This window comes from Arachis ipaensis, chromosome B10 (genome assembly GCF_059453495.1).
Source record: "Arachis ipaensis isolate K30076 ecotype BB chromosome B10, ASM5945349v1, whole genome shotgun sequence".
Classification (NCBI taxonomy): Eukaryota; Viridiplantae; Streptophyta; class Magnoliopsida; order Fabales; family Fabaceae; genus Arachis; species Arachis ipaensis.
In genome coordinates this window covers 149707203-149735189 of record NC_142435.1, presented here as the reverse complement: position 1 = coordinate 149735189, position 27987 = coordinate 149707203, and the positions used below count along the sequence as shown (strand labels likewise).

At 31.8% G+C, this 27987-nt stretch overlaps 1 protein-coding gene and 2 pseudogenes across 2 annotated transcripts; 2 read left to right on the top strand and 1 right to left on the bottom strand.

The window, feature by feature from the left end:
* Positions 1 to 786: 786 nt before the first annotated feature.
* On the bottom strand, positions 787 to 3349 carry LOC107621178 (cytochrome P450 71D11-like; annotated as a pseudogene).
* Positions 3350 to 8548: 5199 nt separating this feature from the next.
* Positions 8549 to 11139, top strand: LOC110262400 (heat shock cognate 70 kDa protein-like; annotated as a pseudogene).
* Positions 11140 to 22742: 11603 nt separating this feature from the next.
* On the top strand, positions 22743 to 26116 carry LOC107620744 (heat shock cognate 70 kDa protein-like). 2 transcript variants are annotated; one of them, XM_021113341.2, is made up of 3 exons: positions 22743 to 22925; positions 23884 to 24114; positions 24225 to 26116. In XM_021113341.2, the coding sequence occupies exons 2-3, from the start codon at positions 23895 to 23897 to the stop codon at positions 25853 to 25855; spliced, it is 1851 nt and encodes a 616-aa protein (XP_020969000.1). In that variant the 5' UTR covers positions 22743 to 22925; positions 23884 to 23894; the 3' UTR covers positions 25856 to 26116. The 2 variants fall into 2 exon arrangements, with proteins under 2 accessions (XP_020969000.1, XP_020969001.1); XM_021113342.2 differs by lacking the exon at positions 22743 to 22925 and adding an exon at positions 22975 to 23086.
* Positions 26117 to 27987: the final 1871 nt, after the last annotated feature.

The following is a 27987-nucleotide window of genomic DNA, read 5'->3' as shown; positions in this document are numbered from 1 at the left end:
TTAAAATATATACTTATTCAAAATTTAAATTATTTTTTATTTATACAATTATTGAAACTTAATATTTAATAAATATCTAATCAAAATATTTTTATTTCGTTATAACAATTGCTTTTATGATCAATATATCTTACAAACTTATAATATAATCTAGTTTTTTTTTTTCGTAATTTTTATTAGATAACCACAAAAGTTCTCCAATTCTTGTTATTTTCTATTTTTTATGCAGCTCTATCAATTCTATAATTTTAGAAAAAGTATTATTTTATTTTCGAACTCAAACAAAGAAAAGAGGAGAAAAACACTAATTTAGCTCCTGATTATTATTTTAAAGGACAAAATTTTTTTGTTTAAAAAAAGAATTCAAATCAAATTTTACTTTTTAATGATTAAGACAACTCAATCGTTAAACTGATGACATGGCCATTAAATATTTAACTGTCACCACTCAAATGGTTAGAGACTGACATTGGTTAGGGACTCCTTAGTCCCAATTCATAAAAAAAAAATTTGTCATTGTTGCCAACTTCTTTCATTGAAAAGATGAATAAAAATATTGATAATTTCTGGACAATAACAGAATTACATAATAGAAAAGTCTAGGGACAGTAACTTTGTTAAATTCTGGCCAGCATATAACCAACAAAGAAAAGTGAGTTATTGGATAAAATTTCACACCATTAAAATTATCATTGATGGCTATAAATCACAAAAGTTACTGATCCCTTAACATTTCTCTTACAGAATATTAATTATTTCAAATTATAGAGTACATTTATTTTATAATTAAGCTAATGTACGAGAAGTGATGGGAATCAAGTAGAGGTCTTGTTTTCTTTTTGCAGTAATTCCAACTTGTTCAGTCATGTCCACATCATCAAATTTCATTTCATTGGAAGCTTCCAATCAAAGTGATACAACAAAAATGCAAGTGTCAACTCAACATTCATTATGCCAAACGTGCTTGCAGGACATATTCTTCTTCCACCTCCAAATGGGAGGTACTCAAAATTATTTCCTTTATAATCAATAGAATTATTATTTTCCATGAATCTCTCCGGATAAAACTTTTCAGGTTCGGTCCAGTAGTTTGGATCTCTTCCAATAGCCCAAACATTCACTATCACCTTACTTTTGTAGGGTATGTGATATCCATTGATCTCACATTCTTGTTTTCCACATTCTCTTGGAAGTAAGAGGGGAAGTGGAGGGTGTAACCTTAGTGTTTCTTTCACAACTGAGTTCAAATACTTGAGTTCATGGATACAAGTCTCGTCAACCCTTCCACTTTTGTTGAATATGTCCCTAACTTCAGCTTGTGTTTTTTGCAATACTCTTGGATTCTTCATCATCTCTGACATTACCCAATCTATGGTTGTTGCTGTTGTCTCCCCTCCAGCAGTAAAAATGGTCTAAAATGTAACCATGATATATGAGGTTAAGTTCTAAGTAACTTTATTTGTAAAGGAATTTCATCAATACTGTATATATACATAACATGATTATTAAGTGTAATTATTTTAGTAAAAACTCAGGTACACTCAACTTCACGTGAAGTTAATAGCTGAGAGCTGTTAGATGATTTGACCGATTTGACTAAATTTTCATATAACGGCTCTCAACTATCAACTTCATGTGAAGTCCACTACACCTTAGTTTCCACCAATTATTTTATTTAAGTTACATAGCGTGACAAATAATTTCACCTCTAGTTCACAATGTTTGCCACTATATATAGATAAATTTCTGTGGTCTAATAATATATATATTTGTAAGCCTTTGTTGTGGATAATCTTTTTTATAACATAAAGAAGTTATTTTTAGGTTTTATAAAACATAAATAAATATAGACACATATTAATTTTATGAGTTTAATTTTTATATATTAATAATATAAATAATTATATACAATCATTTAATTATATCTATTTTTTTATATATATTCATTCACACAATAATTGTTAAAAAAATTACTTAACTTTTACTAACATAATGATACTTATAATTAAGAATAAAATATTTTTTTATTCTTAATATTTATAATTTTTTTAAAAAAATTCCTAATATGTATTTAGTTTTATCTTTAATATTTTTAATTTATGTTAAAATTATTCCTGAACGTTAACTTTATGTGAAATATTATTAGAAATAAAATTAAAAATTTTTAAGGATAATTTTGATATAAATTAAAAATATTAAAAAAAATTAAATAATTAATTAATAACAAAAAATAATAAATTATGATAAACTTCTAACATCTCTTAAAACTAAATTCTTAATTCTACACATAAAATTATTAAAGAAAATGTAATATGTTGTAAAGGAAGTTCATGCAACTAAGCATTCATCTAAGTCAATGAACAATTAAGCAGCAGGATTATATTATGATCTTCAATAAAATTACTGTGATTACACTTACCAGGATTATGGCTTTGATGTTGTCCTCAGTGAAGAAAATATCTTGATTGATACCATTAGCACCATCCACAAATTTTAGTAGAACATCTACAAGATCTTCATTTGAATCATGATCACCACCTTGGACTTCTTCAACATCATTGTGGTCATTGATGATGTTTTTCAATATCCTATCACTTTTTCTTCGCAACCTCTCAAGCTTAGGTCTCAAACCACTCACAAGTTGAATCCATTTAGAAGAAGGAAACAACTCGCCCATGTCAAAACCCGCCCCAATCATTGCTACTTCTTTTGCAACTGCTATGAACTCCTCTTGATCTTTGCATCTTGATCCAAACGCAGCCCTTGAAATGATTGCATATGTTGTTGAAATCACTTCTTCGGTGAGGTTGATCATGCTCTGTGTATTCGAGTCAATAGTAATCCTTTTGACAAGACTATTGAACTCTTCTTCTCTTATTGATTTGAAAGAATTCACACGCTTTGGACTGAAAAGCTCTAATGTGGAAACTTTCCTTAGAAGCTTCCAATAATTTCCATATGGTGAGAAAGCTATATCTGTGCAATTATATGTAACAATCTCTGAGAAAAGAAATTTAGGCCTTGAAGCAAAGATAACATCATGTGTTTTCATTACCAACTTTGCATACTCTGGAGAGGAAACAACAATGGCAGAGATTTCACCAAGTTGAAGGTGCATCAGTGGTCCATATTTGATGGCCAAATCTCTTAGTTTTCTATGTGGTGTGGATGTAACAAGATGGGGTATTATGTTTCCTATAATGGGTAGTTTCCATGGTCCTGGAGGTATGTTTAAAGCTGCACCACTTTTCTTTTTATGGTTTTTTGCTATTTTGAGTGAAGCAGTGATGAAGAGAATAATTAAGGAGATAAATGCTGATAATAAGTTGAAGAGTAGAGAAGAATCCATGGAGAGAGATAAGAGGGACTTAATAAGTGCTTTTTTGTTCTATATCTATGTCTTAATTAGTTGGATTTACATATCAAAATATATAGGCAATTATTATAGAAGCACACAAAAATTGAGTGTTGGTTGGTCTCAGGTGTTCAAATTCTTAGATACTTAGATACTTAGATATTTCTGAAGGCAACTACTCTCATGAAGATGCCAAAAACATCTTCTCATGATGATCCTTGTTTAAAAAGTGTAATTTATTTATTTAGCAACATTTTAAATAAAAATAACATTTTTACTTCAAATAAAATCAAGTCTTACAATCTATTATCTAATAGTTAAAATGATGTATCTTCACATGATGATAATCATTAAATCTTCATTGGAGTAGCTACCATTTCTGAATAGTTAGATACTTAGATAAGTAATATTTTCAGAAACCTTATCCTCACTTATTTAAGATAGTAATGTAGATAGATTAGATGAATACCCACCACATATATAAATCAAAACGTTTTACATACATGTGCCGATATTCTATGTCGACTAATTATAAGCAATCACATCAACGAAGATACTTTTTTTTTCTTGTATAATACATATTAGTGAACGAAGTGTTGGGAAAACTCAACAAAAATTTAAACAAAAATATGACTAAAAAGTGGAAGCACTAAAAATAATTTTTTTAAAATTTGTGCGATTAATTAGACAATACAAAAGATACTCTAAGCATCAAATACAATGATAGAAATAAATAATCAGACACCATAATTTTAATATAGGAAAATTCTTAAAAGAGGGACAAAAAATTTACGAGACCTAGTCCAATAAAATCTTTTATTATCAAAATAATGAGTATACAATCAGTCTTTCTAGTGACACTAGGGCATCTCAATAATCAATAAAATACATCATTAAAACTGATGGAATCAACATAAATCCTCCACAAAGCGGGTATCTCAAATCAGACAAAAAAAAAGACAATACAACTAGTAAGTTATATGCTAATGTTTATCTCTATACCAGGAATAACATACATACTAAAATTTCATAAAAAATTTAGTAAGTACCGATTTAATCGAATAAAAAATGGCATGCTCTTTTTCTTTATAATTTCTTCTTCCCTTCGACGCCGAAAAACCCTCTCACTCTCTTATTGTTTCGTTTTTTCTTTTCAAAAGTGAGGGACTCATCACTTCTCTCTCTCCCTCCATGGCTTTTTAGTCATTTCTTTCTTTTTTTTTTTTAATAACTTGTGGGCTCTACTTTGTTGGGGAGCCACCAACAAATCTCTCCCTCACCAACTCAAGTGGGGATAGTTTACTCCATCAAGTCTATCTTCTCTTTGTAGGAATCAAATTTCATTGCAGGTAAACTCTTAGTCATTATATCTGAACCATTATTATCAATATGCATCTTCTCAAGTGCATATGACTTCATCTCAAGCGCTTGACGTATCCAATGATACCTCACCTCTATGTGCTTCGATCTGGAATGAAACGTCGGATTCTTGTTAAGATGGATAGCACTCTGACTATCACAAAATAATACAAATTAAACTTCTCTTGATTGATGACTAACTCTTGTAGAAATTTTTTCATCCACAAGAGTTCCTTAGAAGTTTCAACAACAGCAATGTATTTTACCTCTGTAGTAGACAAAGTAACACATTTCTGAAGTCGAGATTGCCACGACACAGCTCTCCCTACAAAAGTCATCATATAACCAGAAGTAGACTTTCTTGAATCAAGATCCCCAGCCATATCCACATCTGTGTAACCATCCAACACAGGTTGGCCACTCCCAAAACATAAACAAAATTTGAAAGTACTATTAAGGTATCTGAGAATCCACTTCACTGCTTGCCAGTGTTCTTTACCAGGATTAGAGAGAAACCGACTAACAACTCCAACGGCATGAGCAATATCTGGCCTGGTGTAAACCATAGCATACATCAAACTGCCAACTGCAGATGCATATGGAATCTTCTTCATTTCTACTTTCTCTTTCTCACTTGTAGGACATTGCCGCAAACTCAGCTTGAAATGACTAACAAGTGAAGTACTAACAGAGTAACAGGTTTCGATTTACTCATGCTAAACCTCTCTAAAATTTTCTCAATATACTTCTGCTAATAAATTATATCATAATATTCATCTCTATATCAGAAATAACATACTAAAATTTTATAAAAAATAAAACAAATATACGATTTAATCGAATAAAAAATAGCATGCTCTTTTTTGCTAATTTCTTCTTCCCTTCTACGCCGAAAAACCTCTCACTCTCTTAGTGTTTCATTTTTTTCTTTTCAAAAGTGAGGGACTGGTTTGTCTCTCTCTCCGTCCAAAGCTTTTTAGCCATATTTTTTTTTTTATAATTTATGGACCCCACTTAATTGGAGATCAACCGACATAAAATAATACAAATAAAAAATTTTAATTTTAAAAATTCAAAAACTTTTTATAAAAAAATTGTAAGCGATTTTAAAAATAAGATATGAGTATAAATAAGTTCAAATAAGCTTAATACGAGACGAAAATTCATGTTTTTTAATTTTGATTCATACACAACTTTTTTTTTTTTACCTTGGTTCGACCTTATAACTTCAATCTGTTCCTTTCAATTAGTATCTTTTATATTACCATTAAATTTCGGTGTCTTTGTTGTGGACATTGCATTTTTCCCTGTGAATATCATTTTAACACATATTATTAATTAGTTTTACTAATAACATCAAGTAACTCTATACAATATAATATCTGGACCATCAGTTTCAGATTATTTTCTGTCGCCACTGTATATTTATGAGCAAAATGAACTAACATTGAAACATAAAATAATATAATTACTTAGCTTTAATTTAACTTCAACATTCATAATTTTTTATATGTAATATCTATAATTGTGTATTTATATTATGTAAAATTATCTATTTATTTTAACAATGTTTAAAGAATAATACAAAATAAAAAAAATAAATACATTAAAAAAAATTATAATTTACTTTAGTTCTTAAGCTATGACTCCAAACATTTTCGTTTGTAATATTGTGTAGGTTCTTGTTGCAACTTGTAACCAACAATGTAATTAAATGACTAATTATTCTGAATTAATTAGTTGCATGTGAAGCCTACCAATGCAACTTAATTAATTAACTATGTGCTGGTTATATATATTTGTTATACACATAATAATAGCAGCTTTACAAAGGCAATTAAGTAGTTAACTTAATTAGCTTCTATCTATTTATGGCTAATTATGGGGTTGGTTTGTTATGTACATTACATTTTATAAATAGTTAAATACAACCAAAAAAATCGATAGACATATTAAATTTAAGAATTATAGATTATTAGATTGTAATCGAGTCTCAGCTACACAAGATGATGATTTTTAAGTAATGTCTAACACTTTCTTGATATTTATTTAAAACTTACATTACTACTATGACTATAATAGTATAATCATAATAGTTACTTAGATAAGTTATAGGCATGAAATAAAATTCAATAATGGTAAGATTTTTTTCTTTCTTTCTTGTGTTGATAAAAATAATTTCAGTCCAAATAATAAAAATATCATATAAATGTCAAAAAAAAAAAAAGTTAAGATACTCTTACATTACTACTATTTTTTTTTTCAAATTATATCCAACAAAAAATAAATATATTTATACTTATCAAAATAGTTGTTAATATAAATATACAAAGCTTTACTTTTTGAAATAAAAATTAGTAAAATTAACCTTAGAAATTACACAAATAACTATATCTTACATAAAATTTTAGTTAAATGTTCATATATTCGCAATATATGTTTTCATATAATAAAACCCATATAATTTTAATAAATATATTTTTCAAAAAATAAATCTTTATACATATTCATAATTATATAGTTAAAATTACTTTTACAATATTTATTAATTATTTCTATTATTTATTTAACTCTGTACTACATTGGCACAGGTATCACTCTAGTAATTAAATAATTAAACTTAATTATATTTGTCCGCTATATAATAAAGATTGAGTGGTCAACAATTTAGTTATTATAGTTATTGAATTATCTTTATTCTAGAATTTGCTTATTTATATACATTTACGACTTTGAGTTTGTACTTTGTATATAATTCAGATGATTTATATCAAAATAAATATTCTCTATTCCAAATTTCTTAGTGAGCCTTGGAGATAGTTTAATTTAATGCTATAAAGTATAAGCTAAGGTATAATACATATATATGATACAAAAGTAACGAAAGAATGAATGGTACATGAGCTAGGCAAGCTCTCTTTTAATTCTGATAATCTCATCTAGCTTTAGTTAGTTAGTTAATTGTAATTAGTGGGACGTTAGTTAATTAGCCTGAGTTAGTTAGTTAATTATTATGGACGAGCTTATCTCGGTTACTCGCTATTTATGCAAATTGACTGAGTTAAAAAATAAAGATATTTTGAATAAAAATTGATTAAATTTAGGAAGCCACTTAAATAAAGATGTTAAAAATGTCTTTTTTTTAAAGATGTTTTTTAAAAATTAAAATTTAACACATAAAATAAATTAAATTATATATATATTCATTTTGAAAACTTTAAATTCTAATCATATAACGATAGAGAAGAAAATGACTAGAATTTAGGATTCTCAAAATTAATATATATAATAAAAGTATTTTATTCATTTTATATAATAGAGATATTGTAGTCATTTTTTATAAAAAATAATATTAATTTAGACGGATTCAAAATTTAATTCACTATTTTTTGATTAAATTAATTTGTCTGACCTAATTTTAAAAAAAATAATATAATTTAAGTGATTATATATATTAAATTTTAATTATTAAAAAATATCTTTAAAAAAAAAGACGTTTTCTGCGTCTTTATAGAAGCATCCCCTTAAATTTAACTACGAGGGAATCATAATAGAGTTTATTATTGAAAAAGATAAAATCAATTATAATTTCAACTGATAGTGATTATAATCATTACAAATTAAATAATAAAAAGATAAACAAAAAGATATATCTAATCAAATCTTGAATCTAATCTAATCTAACCTTATGATTCGTCTACAATACTTTCCCAACATTCAAAGGTCTCACTCTCACTATAAATTCTGTCACTACTCACCACTACACTCTACATTGGACTTCTTTATTTTATTTTTGTTTCCAAAAGTCATTCGATTGCTTCTTTGCCAAGAAAGATGGCCAAGAAATATGAGGGGCTTGCAGTGGGAATCGATCTCGGTACGACATACTCATGTGTTGCTGTGTGGCAGGAAGAACACCAAAGAGCGGAGATCATCCACAATGACCAAGGAAATCGAACAACACCTTCATGTGTTGCTTTCACTGATAAGCAAAGGTTGATCGGTGATGCTGCTAAGAATCAAGCTGCTTCTAATCCAACTAACACTGTCTTTGGTAATTCATCTTCTTTTGTCAATGTCTTTATTCAAATATTATCAGAGTTGTTAGTAATGGTTGAGGGTGTGTTTGGTAAACACGTTGAAAGCACAAAAAGCACATTCAATCTTCTTGAACGCTGTCAATGTCTTTTATTGTTAATTTTTATAATATAAATTTTATTAGAAAGATATAATTAAATACAAAAAAAAAAAAAGTATTAAAGAAGAGTACTAACAAATTATAACTAAAAGAGTACTAAATTTTAACATATAAATTTAAATTCTTTTCAAAAATAATTATACTCAAAGAGTGTTAAAATAATATAAATTTAAATGATATAAATTCATGTCTTTTTTTTAGTAATATTTATTTAAATAAAATTTTGAATGATGTAATCCAAACAACATTCATTTTACTATAATCCATTTTGATACAAAATTACCAAACATAAATCACATTAATACCAACTCACTTTTTATCAAATCTAAGTTATGAAATCAATTTTATACAAAATCTCGTTTGCAAACTCTAATCCAAACACATATTCATCAGTAGTTAGTAAATATAATATTTATGAAGTTAGTTGGTAATATCCTTATAAATAGGGCGACACTTGTATCATGTAACAACAATTTTGAACGCAACAACTTCGACATATAATATTATCTTCTTATTCTGTTCTTCTTCCAGAAATTTATTTGTTTTTTTTTCTTTTTCAGATGCTAAAAGGTTGATTGGTAGGAAATACAGTGACTCCCTTGTCAAGAATGACATAATGCTGTGACCATTTAAAGTTGTTCCCGGGGATGATGACAAACCAATGGTTGCTGTTACACATAAGGGTCAGGAGAAGCATCTTTGTGCAGAAGAAATTTCATCTATGATTCTAACAAAAATGCGTGACATTGCAGAGAAATATTTGCAAGCTCCTGTCAATAATGCAGTAATTACTGTCCCTGCTTATTTCACTGACTCTCAACGCAAAGCCACAAAAGATGCCGGCGCCATTGCAGGCCTCAATGTGATGAGAATCATCAACGAGCCTACAGCTGCAGCAATTGCATATGGCCTTGACAAGCTAGCTGGGTGTAAAGAAGAACGAAATATTTTGATTTTTGACCTCGGTGGTGGTACTTTTGATGTGTCTATCCTTAAGGTTAAAGATAAAGTCTTTGAAGTTAAGGCCACAGCAGGAAACACTCATCTTGGTGGACAAGACTTTGATCACAGAATGGTGAATTACTTGGTACAAGAGTTCAAAAAGAAGAACAAAATGGATATTAGTAACAACTCAAAAGCCTTGAGAAGGTTGAAAAGTGCATGTGAAAGAGCAAAAAGAACACTCTCCTTTGCTTTTGATGCTGCTATTGAACTTGATGCTTTATATCAAGGCATTGATTTTTACTCATCAATCAGCCGTGCCAAGTTTGAGGAACTAAACATGGAACTCTTCAAAGAGTGTATGGAAATAGTAAATCATTGTCTCTATGATGCTGACATGGAAGTGTCTGATATACATGATGTTGTCCTTGTTGGAGGTTCTTCTAGAATTCCCAAAGTGCAGCAACTATTGCAAGAATTCTTCAGAGGGAAGCATCTTTGCAAGAGTATCAACCCTGATGAAGCTGTTGCTTATGGAGCAGCAGTTCAAGCTGCTTTATTGAGTGAAGACATTAAGGTAGCACCAGAACTTGTTCTAATGGATGTTATACCCTTATCACTTGGTATAGGATTAGTAGGAGATCGCATGCATGTAGTGATTCCTAGGAATTCTACCATACCTGCAAGGAGGACAAGAGGATACACAACTAAACAAAACCAAACCAGTGTGGCCATTAATGTTTATGAGGGTGAAAGGACAAGAACAAGTGATAACAACTTGTTGGGTTGGTTTAGTCTTTCTGGTCTTCCTGGTGAATCTCGTTATAATCCTATATATGTATGCTTTGATATTGATGCTGATGGTATTCTGAATGTGTCTGCATGGGAAGAAACCAATGGTTGTAGGAATGAAATTAATATCACAACCAATAATGACAAAGAAAGACTTTCGGCTAAGGAGATTCAGAGATTAATTGAGGAAGCTGAGAAGTACAAGGTTGAAGATGCAGAGTTTTTTGAGAAGGCTGAAGCAATACATGCTTTGGATTGTTATGTTGAAAAGATGGAAAATGCTGTGAAGGATAAAGGGATGATATCTAAACTTTGCCATTTGGACATGGAGGAGATCTGTTCTGCAATTGCTAAGGCCAGAAATCTGCTTAAAGGTGATAACCAGCAGAGAGAAGCTGATGAGTTTAAGAATTGTTTGAAGGAGGTCAAGGGAATCTTTAAACCCATCAAAGCCAAGACTATATTCCTTTCTTCTCTCCTTGTTAAGTGTTAACATTGCATAATATGGAAGTGTAAATCTTTGGGATACATAAAACTTCTTTTCGTAAAAGGGAAAGTATGAGGAGCCAATGAAATATTTATACAATGTGCATAATGGAAGTTTAGAGAGTATTAGAGATATAATCATTAGTGTTACCTTTTTCCATTAGCTAAAGTTTTTGGGATGAGTGGTATCATGTATGGTATTAGAACGCTAGATTCGAAAGGTCAAGAGTTGGAGCCTAGCTTTTGGGAAGATGTTTATTATCGCTAGTACTCGGATGGTTATTTTAGATAGTATGAGAGATGTTCATTTTGTAACTCAATAGCCCATTGTACACGTACAAATAGTCCATTGTCTCCCTAGCGGGATCCTTTGTAAAAACGTTTACGTGTCGCATTATTATTAGACGTATTAATGAACTGGTTATTTTTTAATTTTTTAACAAATTAGAATAAAACCAATTTTTTTATAACAATAACAATAAATCCAATTTTTTTTAGAAATTTAATTGTATTTTTAAATTTTTAGGAATTTAAATATCCGCAAAACAAAAAGTCAGGGATATATTTGCCACTAGTATCTTTTTTGTTATTCCCTACTACAAATCTTGATAAGGATTGCAATGAAATCAATTTCCCCAATCCTACTGCCATGCCGTCTTCAAAAGCTTTACAACCGTGAATGTCAAGCTTCTTCAAATTGATCAATTTTGTAATAATTTTTGTAGGAAAAACAAGTTGCCTACACTCATTTAAATTCTAACTAGAATGAGACCCGTAAATTAATGATGGTATATAATTGGTCTATATAAATTATTTGCATCTTCTGTTTTCAAATTTTTTTATAATATAGACTTTTTCTTTTTATAACAAATGTTTGAATTTGTTCATCATATTTTTTTTATAATTACGAAGTGTTCCCTGCAGTGTTAGTAAATTATAGTTGATAATTAGTTAAAAAAAATAATTACATTTATTTTCTTTTAAGTTATTAAAAAAAACAATGAATAGCATATTAAAAGAAGTATAATTCTAACGATATTAAAATATAATTATATATAAAGTATTATAAAATAATATAAAAAGTATAAAAAAAATAATTAAAATATTTTTTTTATAAATTCAATTTAAAAATATAATAAATATGCTTGTTTTGTACATTTTCATCTAATATAATTATTTATAAACAAAGATGCTCCTCTTCATTTGTGGGTGTTAATGTTTTTCATAGACAAATCACGTAAATTTTGATAAGCCAATTGTCCGTTTGTTTGGTGATATTGTCCAAAGAATGATGCTCCATTGAGTAAATTTGAGATGTTGTGTAGTTCGAAAATAAATTTATTGTGTTAAATTTGATGTTATTTGAAGGAATAGTGATAAGAGACTTATATAAGTAATTCAAATAGTATGGAATTTGAATATTTAACGATATTAAAATATAATTATATATAAAGTATTATAAAATGATATAAAAAGTATAAAAACAAAAATAATTAAAGTATTTTTTCATAAATTCAATTTAAAAATACAATAAATATGTTTATTTTGTAACTTTTCATCTAATATAATCATTTATAAACAAAGAGGCTCCTCTTTATTTGTGGGTGTTAATGTTTTCCATAAACAAACTACGCAAATTTTGATAAGCCAATTGTCCGTTTGTGTGGTGATATTATCCAAAGAATGATGCTTCATTGAGTAAGTTTGAGATGTTTTGTAGTTCAAAAATAAATTTTTTGTATTAAATTTGATGTTATTTGAAGGAACAATGATAACTGATAAGAGACTTATATAAATAGTTCAAATAGTATAGAATTTGAATATTTGTAACGTAAAATTTATTATGATTAATAAAATTATTATGACATTTGTAATATGGATGTTTATTATATTTAATGAGTTATTTATAGAAATTAATAAATTAATTATTGAGGTTATAAATTTATTGTATTGTTTATAACGGTAACTCGGTAAGATATAATAAATATAGGGATATGAATTCAATGTCTTTGTAGGTTACAAATTTGGTTAGACACTATTAATTTTTAATTATTATCATTAGTAATTTTTTGTTGATTTAAAAATAATAGTTGATTTAGCAAGAATTGAGTGGTTAATTCTAAAATTTTGTCAAGTAAGCGATGTTATTGACATGACATTAGTAGAAGAAAAAAGATATCTTAAAAATAATATAAATAAACTTATCCATTTACTTTTATATATTAAGAATAGATGATTGTAAACAAATAAAATTGCCAACTAACTCTGGCAAACTAGTTTGATGAGTTTGAAAAACTCTATTTTAAATTAGTGATGAACAAACATTATTAATGTGATTAATTACAAAATTATTAATTTAATCTCTTTTCATACTTGCTTAATTAATAATTTTGTTGGTGCAGATTTTGTTATTGGGCCGAAAAGAAAAGAAAAGAACCTAAGCCCAATAAAATCAAAATTTTAGCCTTGTGCAATATCATCATATGAATTATGGCTGAAGTGTTTTATTTGCTGGGCCAGTTTGAATTATTATTGCTACAAGCCCAATTAAAATCTTTGCTAAAAAGATCAAAGCTTGGTCCGAAACTATTAAGTAAAGAAAGCAAAGTTTCATTGCTTCCAACGGATCTCATTTTTCTCATTGTGATGGAATTCAAATTTTATTAAGAAGAGTTAATGCAGACCTTGGAACCATGAGAGAGAAATTGTAGTTGATTTGATTGATGGCCTTAATGAGGCACGCTACCTAAGGCAAATGGAAGTGAAAATTTTAATTTACTTCATCAAATTCATTCATTTGTGTTCAAATTTCTCTCTCCTCTCTCTCATCTTGTTTCTTGCTTTTGGTCATTACAGAGCAGCTTTGAAAGGAACTTTGAGCTACCGAAAGAAAGGAGAAACAAGCTACAAGACCATCACAATGATGGCAAGAAAAAGAAAACAAAATAAAGTATGTTGTGGCTAAGATCTTCAACTAAGAAAGGTAAGATTTGGTGAAGAGATCTCAGTTTCTCCATACCAAAAATGGAAGAAGAAGATTTCGGTCAGTAGAGGAAGATCCTTGGAGGGATGACTTGTCTCTGATTTTGCTCAACCACCACAGGAGGTAGCTACAGTGGCTACGTGATGGAGGAGGCAGAAGTTGGAGCAGATGAAGCTGTCATCATCATAACTCATCAAGGGCTAGGAATCCGTCTTGGAGGGTAAGGCAAGATGGAGGGCTCGAATTGATGAAGATTGATGACCAAGGAAGAACTAGAGGTAATTACATGTTGGGTTTTGCATTTGGTTATCTCTCCTCTCACTCTGGCCGAACCGGTTTGCATGAAGAAGAAGAAGTTTAGCTTGGTTTATTTGGTTTCAACTGTGGAGGCTTCCCTCTATAAGTAAGGGAGAACAACCAGGAATTGAAGCAAGGAGTAAGAGTGCAAGGCACAGGATTCTCAGAGCTACCTAAGCTAATAGAAATTTTTCTCCTTCAATGCTCTTCATTTTGTAATTTTCTGTTTAATTTTGTCTGTCTTGAGTTTCATGGAAAAAGGAAAACATTGAAGTTTGTAAGAAAAAGCCATAAAGCGGAAAAAGGCAGAGAGTGCAAAATTAAAAGAAAAAGCCATAGATGTCCTTAGAGGTCTTTTGTACATCTGTGTTGTGTTTTATGATTCTGTGGGAATCCCATTGTAAGTTGGGTTAGCACTTAGCAGTTGAAAGCTTGGCAGTGACCAAGTTAAGTTCAGGATTGGGGTTTAGATTCTGGACTTTTTCCGGATAGGAAGGGTAGTTCCTAGGGAGAATTGGTGTTTGTAATCAAGAATGATTATAGTGAAATTTCATCATTGTTGTGATGGAGATTGGATGTAGGCTGCCTTACATTTTGCAGCTGAACCAGGATATATCTTGGTGTAATTTTCTCTCTTCTACTCCATTTCTGTTTCTGCTGCCCAAGAGATAAAACTAAAAAATATCTCATGCCGGGTGACGAGACAAAAGAAAAAGTCTCGTGGCTAGGTACGAGACAAAAAATCAAAAAGTCTCCAGAAGTTGTTTTAATGACCAGCAAGAGTTATTAAGTGAAAAAATGGCTAAGATTCAACCCCCCTTCTCTTAGCCACCGAAAACCATCATAGTTAAAAAGGAAAAGTATAGGTAACTAACAATATTTTTAAACAATATATGAACAATGTGAATTAATAGAGTTAAAAGAGTAAATTAATTTTAAATTTAATTAGTAGCATTAAATTAGAGTGTAATGTATTTTTATTTGATTAGTGATTGTTCATATTGTTCAAGATGATTATTGTTTACCTAGCACTCTCCAATTAAAAATCTATAACATTATAATTTTAAGGTTTGTAAACAAACAACACTGCCCATCAATTCAGGCAAACTTCTTAATCTGTCCGGATATGAAAAATATCTTAAATGTTTGACTTTATCAATGGACTTTGGTAGCTAAGTTATAGAATGAAGATAGGTTGGCCACTTATTAATGTATAAATACTACTAGTACTCTCACTATTCTAGGACTTTTTGTTTGATTGGGTACTATATATATTAATGTATAAATAAAGATCTATTAGATATCGAAGAAATCAACGAAAGAACCGCCACAAACTCCCCAGTTTATCCAGAAATTTGTCTCCGAGCTTATAAATTGGAGGCTGGAGGCGGGAGGCAAAATCATGCCTCAAGGATCATGTGCTACCATATTTGTCGTATACTATCAATATTCTCAGTATTTTCTGTCTTATTGAGTATTGTGTGACACTATAATATTCATACGTTAATACCACTAAATTGGTAGCAATCTTGCAACGGATGATTGTCTACAATTTGCAAACATCAAACACATCCAATAAACAATCGGTGCTAGTTTCAAATGCCACATGCATGAGTCTTTCAACAATTCCTTTTTTCTTGGTATCTAAGTAACAATCATTTTATCAATGTTGCAAGATCATGCATCAAATTATGTATTTTGAATGACTCAATATGACCGTATTTATCTATTGATGTATCCTGAAAAAATAATTACATTAACAAAATCTTGACATATTGATCACCTACATCTTCTACCGATTGTGTTTAAATTAGAGTTGTAAGGTAACTATTATATAGATTATTTTTTATCAATAATAGATAGGTTTATTTGTTGTAATTTTTTTGAGTAAGAATACATAAGGAGTACATAGTATATAAAGTGTAATAACTCAACAGATATCCTTTAAAGGATTAAGAGAAAAAAAATTCTTCTCATTGTTGAAGAAAATGAAAATTTTCTTAAAAATATCTGTTAAATTATTACACTTTATATACTATGTACTCCACTAAAAAAAATTACAACAAATAAATCTACATCTATTATTGATAAAAAAAAAAAAAATCAGATAATGGTAACCTTGAACCATCCATAATTGAATCAATTCATCTTTTTTTATTACCGAATCTTTTGGATATAGACAACAATAAGCAAAACATTGTCTTAGTTTAAGTCGTAAGTTTCGGTAACTCAAATTTAGCACCGGCATGATACTCTTTTTTTCTTCACATAACCTCTAAATATATCCTCTAGATATCACCGTGCAAAAGACTTAAAAAATGATAGGATTCATCCTCTTATTTTGGAGGCTTTTTTGTTGTTTTTAAATTTTATTTGGGAGAATGCGAAGATCGTGAAAATAGTGAGTTTTGGATGATAAATAAATATATTGATACATCCATGGTTAATTTTGTATCTCTGAAGCTTGTAATCGATTTTATTCTTGTACTGCTGTCATGCAGGACATTTTATCTCTAAAGTATATAGGACGGAGTACAAAAGAGTACATAGAAATAAATTGTATTTTTTGTTTGAAAAATAGTAATTTTTTAATTTATAATTAAAACAAATCTTATTAAATATTTTCTTTTTTTATTTTCAGTCTAATTCCAAATTGAGACAAATTAAAAGAAAACTTTTTTATCATTTAGACCTTCTTAGAGAGATATATGAAAAAGATATAATAAAAAAATCAATATTAATGAGCAAGGGCTGTTTTGCCTAAACCCCCCTACCAACAACAACAACAATTAAAGAAACATTTTGGTTTGGATGGGTTTGCTTCAACAAGTTAACAATGTCGCTCTTATTCTGTTCCCTTCCAATTATCTCTGATTGCAAAACGGAAGAACTATCAAACTCATCTTGCTTAAGAATTATCAAACTCCGATTCACGTTCAACTTAGACATATCTTGAGCAACATTATTAAACTCCTTTCGAACATTCTCAATCTTACGAGCTAACTTAGCACGGAAAAGAATTGGATTCACAGATTTGGAAAAGAAGCCACGCACCTGACTCATTCTTTTGAGGCGCAAGTGTTTGATGAAAACGTCATCAAGCAAGTCATCAGCATCATAGAGCACTTGTTGTGAGCAACAGTAGCATCATGATCTTGCTTGAGCTCATCATCAGAAAGCACGACCTTGATGGATTCCAGAATGTCTTTCAGTTTTCAGAGTTTTCATCTTTGGAATTCACACAAACATGGCTGCTCGTTTTCCCTCTCCCTCTCACCTTCTGTCTCCTAACTCTTCCTCTCGTTTCCAACCTTGCTTTCTGGGATTCAAAGTGCGCCTTTCTTCACCCTTTTGCATTTCTCTTTATGCTTTAAGCTTCCTATGCGGTTATTATTTATATTATTAAATTAAAGAACAAAACCCATCGTTTCAGTTGCTGGTAGAGCTTCTTTTCCTCCTAATAGTGTTCATATTATCTTGTAATCTGAATGAAAGTGGCTAAAAAATTTTGATATGGAAGCAAAATGAGTAATATACTTTAACATGTTAATTTTTTGTATTTTTTAACATTGTGAGAGTAAGTTGAAAAAAATTCAGAGTACATAAATCGGACGATTTGTGTTAAAAAAATTGAAAAAACTCAGAGTACACAACTCGGACCATGCGAGTTCTTTGGTCATGAAATTTTGCTTCACAAATCGCATGGTCCGATTTGCAGCTGATGGAATTTTTTGGTGACTTGCAGCTGATGGAATTTGAAACATGAAACGTGGAATTCGGACCCTCGGTTTTTTCTTATTCTGGGTAATTTTTTTTTTACATTTTGAGGGACACAACTCGCAGGGTCCGAGTTCTGCTTTCTTTGATCCCACAACGAGGTGAAGCACCCCTCCTTCTCATACGCGAGTCCAACACTTCCTTTGCTTCCATATTCAAATTAAAAATGCAGGTTGAAAAAAGAAAAAAAGAAAAAGGCTTAATTTACACTTATGAATTGGGTCCTTCTGTTAAGATAGTTTACTGTAATCAAATGATAGTGTAAATAACTATTTACATATATTATTTCTTTGATTGTTTGTGATTGCATATTATGGAATTAATCAAATCTAAAAAGGAAAAAGGCTGCTAAGACTTCGCTCAGATGGTAAATCATGTGCCTCTTAATATGTTGTATCTGAAAAGGAAAAAGGCTGCTAAGACTTCGCTCAGATGGTAAATCATGTGCCTCTTAATATGTTGTATCTGGATTCGAACTTTGGTGTTTTTTCTATGTCAAATTAACAAAATATCTTTTATAAATTAACTTTTCTTTATGTGATTCTATGAATATAGCAATTTTATCCAATATCCATTAACTTAAAACAACATAACACATTAATTGGAATAAGAACAAATGTGTCCTGAAGGAGAATATTATGTATTACGTGCATTTCCATAGTAGTATAGTGAATAACAAATTTAAATAAGGCTAATGAGTAATAGCTCAAATGGCATAGTCTCCCCATACTCAATTAAGAGGTTGCGGGTTCGAGTCTCCTATCTTTGGTAAAAAAAAAATTAAATAAGAAATCACATCAACTAAAGTTGATAATAATGTTTGATTAAAAACTTTTTTACTATAACTTCGAGAGTGACAGATTATCACTTTGTATGTCAAAGCATTCTGAGTACTTCCATGAAAAATGCATCCCAAATAAGCTTTTGTCCAGATTGAGCAGAAAAGTTTCTAATTTTTTTTAGAGGAAAAATGGTATAATGTAATTTTTGGAATTAAAAGTAAAAATTTCATGAAAAACGCAACTCTTTTATGAATCCTGCTTGCAGGAGTTTTCGAGTTTTGTCCAGGCATGTCGAGCCCATATTTCTTTTTTTTTTTTTGTGCTATAGGTCGGATTTTCGGATCAATTTGTAATTTGTGACACATGAAATTCGAATTGATGCCGGGCATGTATGCAGGAGTCCATGCGAAGAGGTCGACATTTTTTCGAAGTATGTTGATGATGTTTTCTTTAGTTCCTGCAAGGAGAGAGCGGCTTATGTAAATAAAATGATTGTCATTATTGTCTAAGGTTACCTTTTCAAGATCGTCTATTTGTGAGGGTCTGTCTCAGAGATCTTCTCTGGGATCAAGGTCCACTGTGTTTGAAATGTTTGCCACGTTGAATGTGTCTTTCAGAAGCTCAGTTCTTGGTGTATTCTCCGATCTGATTTTCAGGATTTCACTGTATTATTGCCGAAGCTTCTCTCTGATCGGAGTGTATGGTTGCTACCTGGTTTTTCTATACTTGAAACTTAACACAAAGATGAACAATGGACACGATAGCACCAAAAGAATTTAAAGAAGTTCTACCAATAATGATTTTATAAGGACTAATGCAGTCGACCACTAGGAACAGCACGTCCTTTGTTTTCGATAAGCGGTGGTCACCCATTGTTACTTTCATCCATATACTCCCGGGAATAGGTACTCGTTCTCCTGAGAATCCTACGAATTTTCTCAAGAAAGGTTGCATTATTTTTTCACTTAGCTTCATTTTTTGGAAAGTGGAGTAAAATAGAACGTCGACACTGCTGCCTGGGTCAAGTAGGACTTTCTTAACTAGGAGGTCTCCTACTTGGATGGAAATGACCATGGGATCGTCTAAATTGGTGGCCTTTGCTTTGTAGTCATATTGCTCGAAGGATATGGTGGACATGCATGGTGGGTGGACGACTTTTTCTACTGTTCCCTGGACCATTAGCATTGCTCGGTAGCTTCTTTTCCTTCCTGAGCTCGTATGTCTGCCACTTGTGAATCCACCTTAAATACAATTGATAACCCCCCTTGTTGGTGGGGGTTGGAACCTAGTCTTCTCTGTGGTGTTTGGGCTTTGCTCGGATTGGACATCAGTTGCACAGTTTGTTGACCTTGCTGTATTCATCCGCTTATGTACTTGTCCAAATGGCCTTGCCTGGCCAGCCTTTCTAGAAGATCTTTCGCGATCACACATTCGTCGGTGGTGTGGCCGAACTTTTGGTGAAAAGCACAGTGTTTTGATTTGTCAACGTATCTCTGATCTTGGTATGAACCTGCTCTGCTCGGTGGTTTGATGATCTTTGCGTTTAGTATCTCTTTGATGATATCGTCCCTCCTAGCATTGAATTATGTGTATGCGTCGTACTTTGGTGTTAGTTTGAAAGGTTTCTTGTGATCTTTGTGATTTGACGTCTTGGGATGCTTCTCATCCTCCCGACGAGGTTGTTGTTTATCAGCTCGCTGAGCTTCCCTGAGCTCCTCGATTTCCATCTGACCTGCAGCCTTTTCTCGAAGTTTTTCTAATGTTTTCGGTTTAGTCACGGCAATAGTTTCTTGGAACTTGCCAAGTCTGAGGCCGCTTTTGAGGGGATGTAGGTGGACCTCTGGGATTAGGTCGGGGATTTCCATAGTCGCCTTGGTAAACCGCGTCATGTAGTCTTTTAAACTCTCATGCTGCCCTTGTTTGATGGTGCTTAGGTAGTCTGATTCGTATACATATATCCTTGATGAAGCAAAATAATCAATGAAAGATCACGCCAGTTCCTTGAAAGAAGAGATTGAACCTGCAGGCAACTTAGAAAACCAAAGTAATGCAGCACCGTCTAAGAAAGTAGGAAATGCTCGGCAAAGTATAGGTTCAGAGGCACCATTAAAAAATATCATGGATTGAAATTTCTTAACGTGGATACAGAGATCACCGAATCTTTTGTATGATTTGAGACAGATTAGCAGCACAAAATTCTTCGGCATTTGGAAGTTGACGATGTCTTCTGAGAAAGGATTGTCTATTGTGAGCTATTCCTTTGGTGGGGTGATTTTGTGGGATTCTGCTTCCTGCGATTGTGTACTGCTCCCACCGGGGTTCTTGGGGTCACCTTCGCCATGCTTATTGTTTTGGCTTTTGGATGACCATTCGGCTATTCTCCGAACTTCAGCCTGAAGCTTGGCAATCTGAGCCATTAGCTCGGCTTGCATGGGCTGCTGGACCCCGTTGTCTGCCATACGCGAGGATTGCTAACCCTGCAAAAGAAAGTAAAAGTAGGGCAGAGAAGATAGTGAGGTTAGATAAACTCGGCCCTACGGTGGGCGCCAATTGTTCTATCAAAGGATATTCTTCCAAGTTATAGCTCGATAGTACGCTGCTTTGCAAGCTTTTGTGATCTATGGAGAGCTATCCTCGGAACTTGGACTTTGGCGTGGAACTTGCAAGAAAGACTCCGACGCTCAAGTCAGTAACTTGCTTTAGAACAAGAAAAATAAGCTAGTACGTTATTGTGATGGGATTGGAGTTGTTTTCCATAACAGATAGTGTTGTTGTATTTTTTGTGTGTTTTGTAAGGTTAGCTCGGCCTGTTATATAGACGAATGGAGCTAGTCTCTGCAACGGCTTGCAGAGGTAGTGGTCAGATTTTTTAGGGAGGTTGACTATGATTTTTAATACGAGCTTTAGTGGAGCTGGAATCTCGATTGTTTTGGTTTACCGAGGATTCTCCGTTAGCCTGATTCATACTCGTTTATTGTTTCGAAAGCCGAGGTTGTTGGTATGGTCCAATATTCATAAACCAATTCAGAAACCAAATTCAACATTTAAACAACGACGAAATAAACCAATCAACAATAAAATTCACATAAACAACATCAAAGAATCCATCGTGAGTAAAAAATTGGAAATAATCTAAATTAAATTATCACCTGTCGCAGAGGCAGAACCGTTGACGACGAGCAGCACTTTAGGCAGCGAAACCAAGCGCGAAGGAGGCATGGAAGTACGGAGGCACGTAGGCGCGACACAGCGAAGGACAGAGGCGCGACGAGCAGAATACGAGCAGTGGAACACACTAGGCACAAAAGAACGAGCAGAATACAAGGGATGAGGCACGAGAAGAACGCTGAGAGGAGGAGGCTTGGCGAGACAGGACTGTGCGGTAGATCCGGAGAGAGCTCGGTGAAGAAGTTAGGGTTAGGGATGTACGAGTGTGGGGTGTTTTTTTTAGAGTTTTTGAAATATAGAAGTGTTATGAACAAAGTCTCTTATTCCAAAAAAGAGAATATTCGTTTTTTTAAAAAAATATTTTATTTTAAATGTTTTTGTCACGATAGAGATTTAATTAAAAAAAATTATATAGTATAAAAATTCAATTTAAAAAAATCTATTTAAAAATTTGGTGAAATTACGAGAATTTACACTTTGCAGAATAATTAAACTTAAAAAAAAGCACCTAATAATATCCAACCATCCAATCAATCTCGAGTTAGTCCAATACACTCGTATTCATTGAAATATTTAAGTCACCACCACTCACCACTACGCTCTACGGTCTACATGCACTCTACAGTGAGCTTCTTTTTTTTTTTTTTTTAAATCAAAAGTTTTTAGACTTTGCTTCTTTGCCAAGGATAGTGTGAAGGCTAAGCAACGAGAAAGGGCTCATTTCCAAAGTGACATCAAGAGAAACAATTTCTGGCTTTTTCTTCCCTACTCCATCTACCCTTTCAGGTAAATGTTCCATCAACAATATTATGCTTTGATTTTGTTCTTCTAATCAGTACTTGCTCACCAAGCACCTTACCTTAGTTCAACGGCTTCATTTACTCTTGCATTCTCTAAACTTTGAAGTAAATGATCACATTAACGGATTAGCCTCTATGTTAAAAAAGGTAATAGCTTTGCTAATAAGTTTCTATGACAGTTCTTAAAGAAGCATTTTTTTTTTTAATTTGAAAAAAAAAAAAACCGTTTTAATATGTGAAACGGTTTAAAGTTTCAGATGCTTTCATCTTTACTTCCAAATTACATTACACCATTTTTTTCCCATGAAAAGTTAGAAACTTTGCCGCTCAATTGGGACAAAAGCTTGTTCTACGATGCATTTCTCATGAAAATACTCGGAATGCTTTTATATTCAGTGTTATAATCTGTGACACTCGAAGTTATACTCGGAAAGTTTTTTATCAAGCATTGTTGGCAACTTTAATTGATGTGATTTCTTGTTTTAGTTTGTTATTTGCACTTAATACGTAATATTCTCCTTCATGACACGTTTGTTCTTATTCCAATCAATGTGTTTTGTTATTTTAAGTTAATGGGATATTGGATAAAAAATGCTGTGTTCACATAATGATATTAAAAAAAGTTAATTTATAGATATATTCTGTAGTGTAATCAGGGACTATATAACCATAGTCTCATTTCTTAGTTTTAATAACAAGAAGATAGTTTGCTAATTTGATATAGGAAAATGTAAATTGTGTTGATTGTTGAGTATTAGCCTTAGCTATCATGCTGGTAATGGTATTTATCATATATACAACATTTCACATTATCATCCATCAGTTAAAAAATTGGAATAATAATTAAGAAGTTAATATATTTCTTTGCTCAATTCCAATTCATTCATATTACACATATGGAAGTGAAAGCGGAGATCATTTCTTCTGGTTTCTCATTTTGCTAGGTTGAAGGAAGATGGCTAAAAGATATCAGGGATGTGCAGTGGGAATCGACCTCGGTACAACTTATTCATGTGTTGCTGTGTGGCAGGAAGAGCACCAAAGAGCTGAGATCATCCACAATGACCAAGGCAATCGAACAACACCTTCATGTGTTGCTTTCACTGATAAGCAGAGGTTGATTGGTGATGCTGCTAAGAACCAAGCTGCTTCCAATCCAACTAACACTATCTTTGGTAATTCATCTTCGTTTGTTAATGCCTGCTTTGTTTACACATTGTACTCTTTTGTTATCCCTAGATAATAGCTGATCAATTTTTGTTAATTTGTTTTTTTCCTTTTACAGATGCTAAAAGGTTGATTGGTAGAAAATATAGTGACTCCATTATCAAGAATGACATGATGCTCTGGCCATTTAAAGTCATTCCTGGTGTTGATGACAAACCAATGATTGTTGTTACATATAAGGGCCAGGAGAAGCGTCTTTGTGCAGAAGAAATTTCATCTATGGTTCTAACAAAAATGCGTGACATTGCAGAGGCCTATTTGGAAAGTCCAGTCAATAATGCAGTAATTACTGTGCCTGCTTATTTCAGTGACTCTCAACGTAAAGCCACAAAAGATGCAGGTGCCATTGCAGGCCTCAATGTCATGAGAATTATCAATGAACCTACGGCTGCAGCATTTGCATATGGCCTGGACAAGCTAGCTGATTGTAAAGAAGAACGAAATATTTTCATCTTTGACCTCGGTGGTGGTACTTTTGATGTGTCTCTGCTTACCATTAAAGATAAGGTCTTTGAAGTTAAGGCTACTGCAGGAAATACTCACCTTGGCGGAGAAGACTTTGATAACAGGATGGTGAATTACTTCGTAGAAGAGTTCAAAAGGAAGAACAATGTGGATATTAGTGGGAATTCAAAAGCCTTGAGAAGGTTGAGAAGTGCATGCGAAAGGGCAAAAAGGACACTCTCATTTGCTTTTGATACTGTTATTGAAATTGATGCTTTATATCAAGGCATTGACCTTTATTCATCACTCAGCCGTGCCAAGTTTGAGGAACTAAACATGGAACTCTTTAGAAATTGTATGGAAACAGTAGATAAGTGTCTCATTGATGCTAAGATAGACAGGTCTTGTATACATGATGTTGTTCTTGTTGGCGGCTCATCTAGGATTCCCAAAGTGCAGCAGCTATTGCAGGAATTCTTCAGAGGTAAGGATCTTTGCAAGAGTATCAACCCAGATGAAGCTGTTGCTTATGGGGCAGCAGTTCAGGCTGCTTTATTGACTGAAGACATCAAGAAAGCTCCAGAACTGGTTCTACTGGATGTTACACCCTTATCACTTGGTATTGGGACAACACCTGGGGACCTCATGGATGTAGTGATTCCTAGGAATACTACCATACCTAAAAAGATGACAAAAAGATACACCACACCTGAAGATAACATGACCAGTGTTTGTATTAATGTTTATGAGGGTGAGAGGACAAGAGCCAAAGATAACAACTTGCTTGGTTGGTTTAAACTTTCTGGTCTTCCTCATGCTCCTCGTGGCCATCCTCTATATGTATGCTTTGATATAGATGCTGATGGTATCCTAAATGTATCTGCCTGGGAAGAAACTAATTGTTGTAGGAATGAAATTACCATAACCAATGACAATGAAAGACTATCAGCTAAGGAAATTCAAAGACTAATTGAGGAAGCTGAGAATTACAAGGTTGAAGATGCAAATTTCCTTGAGAAGGCTAATGCATTGAGTGATTTGGATCGTTATGTTTACAAGATGGAAAAAGCTCTAAAGGATAAAGATATCTGCTCTAAGCTTTGCCCTCTGGACAAGGAGAAGATAGAGTCTGCAATTGCTAAGGCCAGAAATCTGCTTGTTGGTGATAACCAGCAGCGAGAAATCAAAGAGTTTGAGAATTTCCTGAAGGGCATCTTTGAACCCATCATGGCCAAGACTAAATAGTCCTCCATGCATCTCTCCTTGTTAAGATTGCATATGGAAGTGACATTTTGAATGAGATGCAAATCTTATGACTCACATTATCTTAAGATGTTATCTTCAATCAACAAGTTGTTATGCTTGTAGATAGTCTCTCTTGAATCTTTTCTTTTTTGTCACTGTGTTTTTGGAGTGCAGTTCTAATATTTTGGTAAGTGCAACTATGTGTGACCAAGTTATATTGAAATGGTTAAATAGTTGTTTGGTTTTATTTTTGGTGGAAAATACTGTGTCTCCTTTCTACCTCAAAAGTCTTTTTCTTATAAAGTGCAAGTTCTCATTGTCCAATGGTGAAAACTCATATAAAGTTAACTTCATGTAAAGTTGATAGTTTAGAGTCGTTAGATGACAATTTAGTCAAATCTATCAAATTATTTAACGGAGTTAACTGGACTTGAGTTTCGACCTTGTCCAATTTGTATGCTACAAACCATTATTTAATTGTATACCAATAATATATAGGGACAGAAGCAGCTCAATAATAACCTTGAATGATAGACACACTCTTATAGTTATGCTTTAAAGATTGGTTGTTAACATGGTAACAAAGTTTGTGATATATAGGGTTCGTAAGAAAAATTACATTCAAGATTCATGATATTGAATAAACTATATATTCATCTTTTAAATAGTTATTTTTTTTCTTTTTTTAGGTTATGTTTAAATGCTATAGTACAATAATAAAATTATTAGATGAAATATAAATATGAATATTATTAATGTTTTAATAATTAAAAATAATTTTTAATTTTCTAATTTTATTTTTTATTAATCATGATAACATATATTTTCAATAATATTATTACAACTAAATAATATTAAAAAAATTTAAATTGTTGAAAGAAAAAAAATGATATACAAATAATAAAAACACCATATAACTCATAAATATAATTATACAAAGAAATTAAAAAAACTAATGAATACAATTATACAAGTACATACATTTAGCAAATTAAACAAATAAAAAGTATGATTTTTAATCCAATTCTAGTTGTACAAAAAATTAATAAATAAAGGAAAAAAAAAAAAAAAGAGAAAGAGGTATGAGATTATGTGAGTGAAGATTAGAAAAATGTGTGAAGTGACATTTTGAACCCATCATGGCCAAGACTAGATAGTCCTCCATGCATCTTTCCTTGTTAAGATTGCATATGGGAAGTGACATTTTGAACGAGATGCAGATCTTATGACTGACATTATCTTAAGATGTTATTTTGAATCAAGAAGTTGTTATGCTTGTAGATAGTCTCCCTTGAATCTTTTCTATTTTGTCAATGTGTGTTTTGGAGTGCAGTTCTAATATTTTGGTAAGTGCAACTATGTGTGACCAAGTTATACTGAAATAGTTAAATATTGTTCGGTCTTATATATTGAAATATTTATATTGCTTGTTAAGATTGAACTTTACATTGTCAACTGCATAATAATGCACATGGTAAGTGTTTTCATGGCTGTGGAGACCTCTATTAAGATCTCCTGAGATCTTATGATATGGAATGGATGATATCCTCATCATTTAGTGCTTCTGTATGTTATGTTTTGTGTTTGTGTCAGTATCTGTTCTTAATTGAAACCTTGTTCTTGTAGAAACATGTTATTGTTCTTCTCAATTTAGCTTTACTGTGTCAAACACACATTCTTTTTAAATCCACAATTATACAAATAAACAATAAAGTTTCATCTTTAGTGCTCATAATTGTTTGTTAGTGTTACTTAGTTTGGAAGGTTAAAATGGAAGTTGGGATGGAATAACTTTAACCATGACAGGGGTAAAACAGAGATAAGTAAAATGTCATAAGAGAATTGTTTCAGAAGCATTGTATCAAACAGGTACCGTACAAAATAACTTTCTCTTTCTGTAATATTCATATTATTTGTTTCTCTGCTGAGAAAAACAAAAGATATGGTCAAAACATAAATTCGAAAGTAAAAGAATTAAATGAGAAAAAGTGTTACCTTCTCATTCTTGTTTGGTTGATGGGTTGCTTGATTCTTGTGTCACCTTGTTCTTAAAGCAGTTCTACTGAGTAAGAGAGTATATATAGATTCTCTTACCCACTATGAACACACCTTTCTCCTTGTGACACGTGGCA

Coding starts and splice junctions, on each gene's coding strand:
- LOC107620744 (XM_021113341.2), top strand. CDS start 23,895: ATGGCTAAAAGATATCAGGGATGTGCAGTGGGAATCGACCTCGGTACA. Junction 24,115..24,224: donor TCCAACTAACACTATCTTTG/GTAATTCATCTT, acceptor TTCCTTTTACAG/ATGCTAAAAGGTTGATTGGT.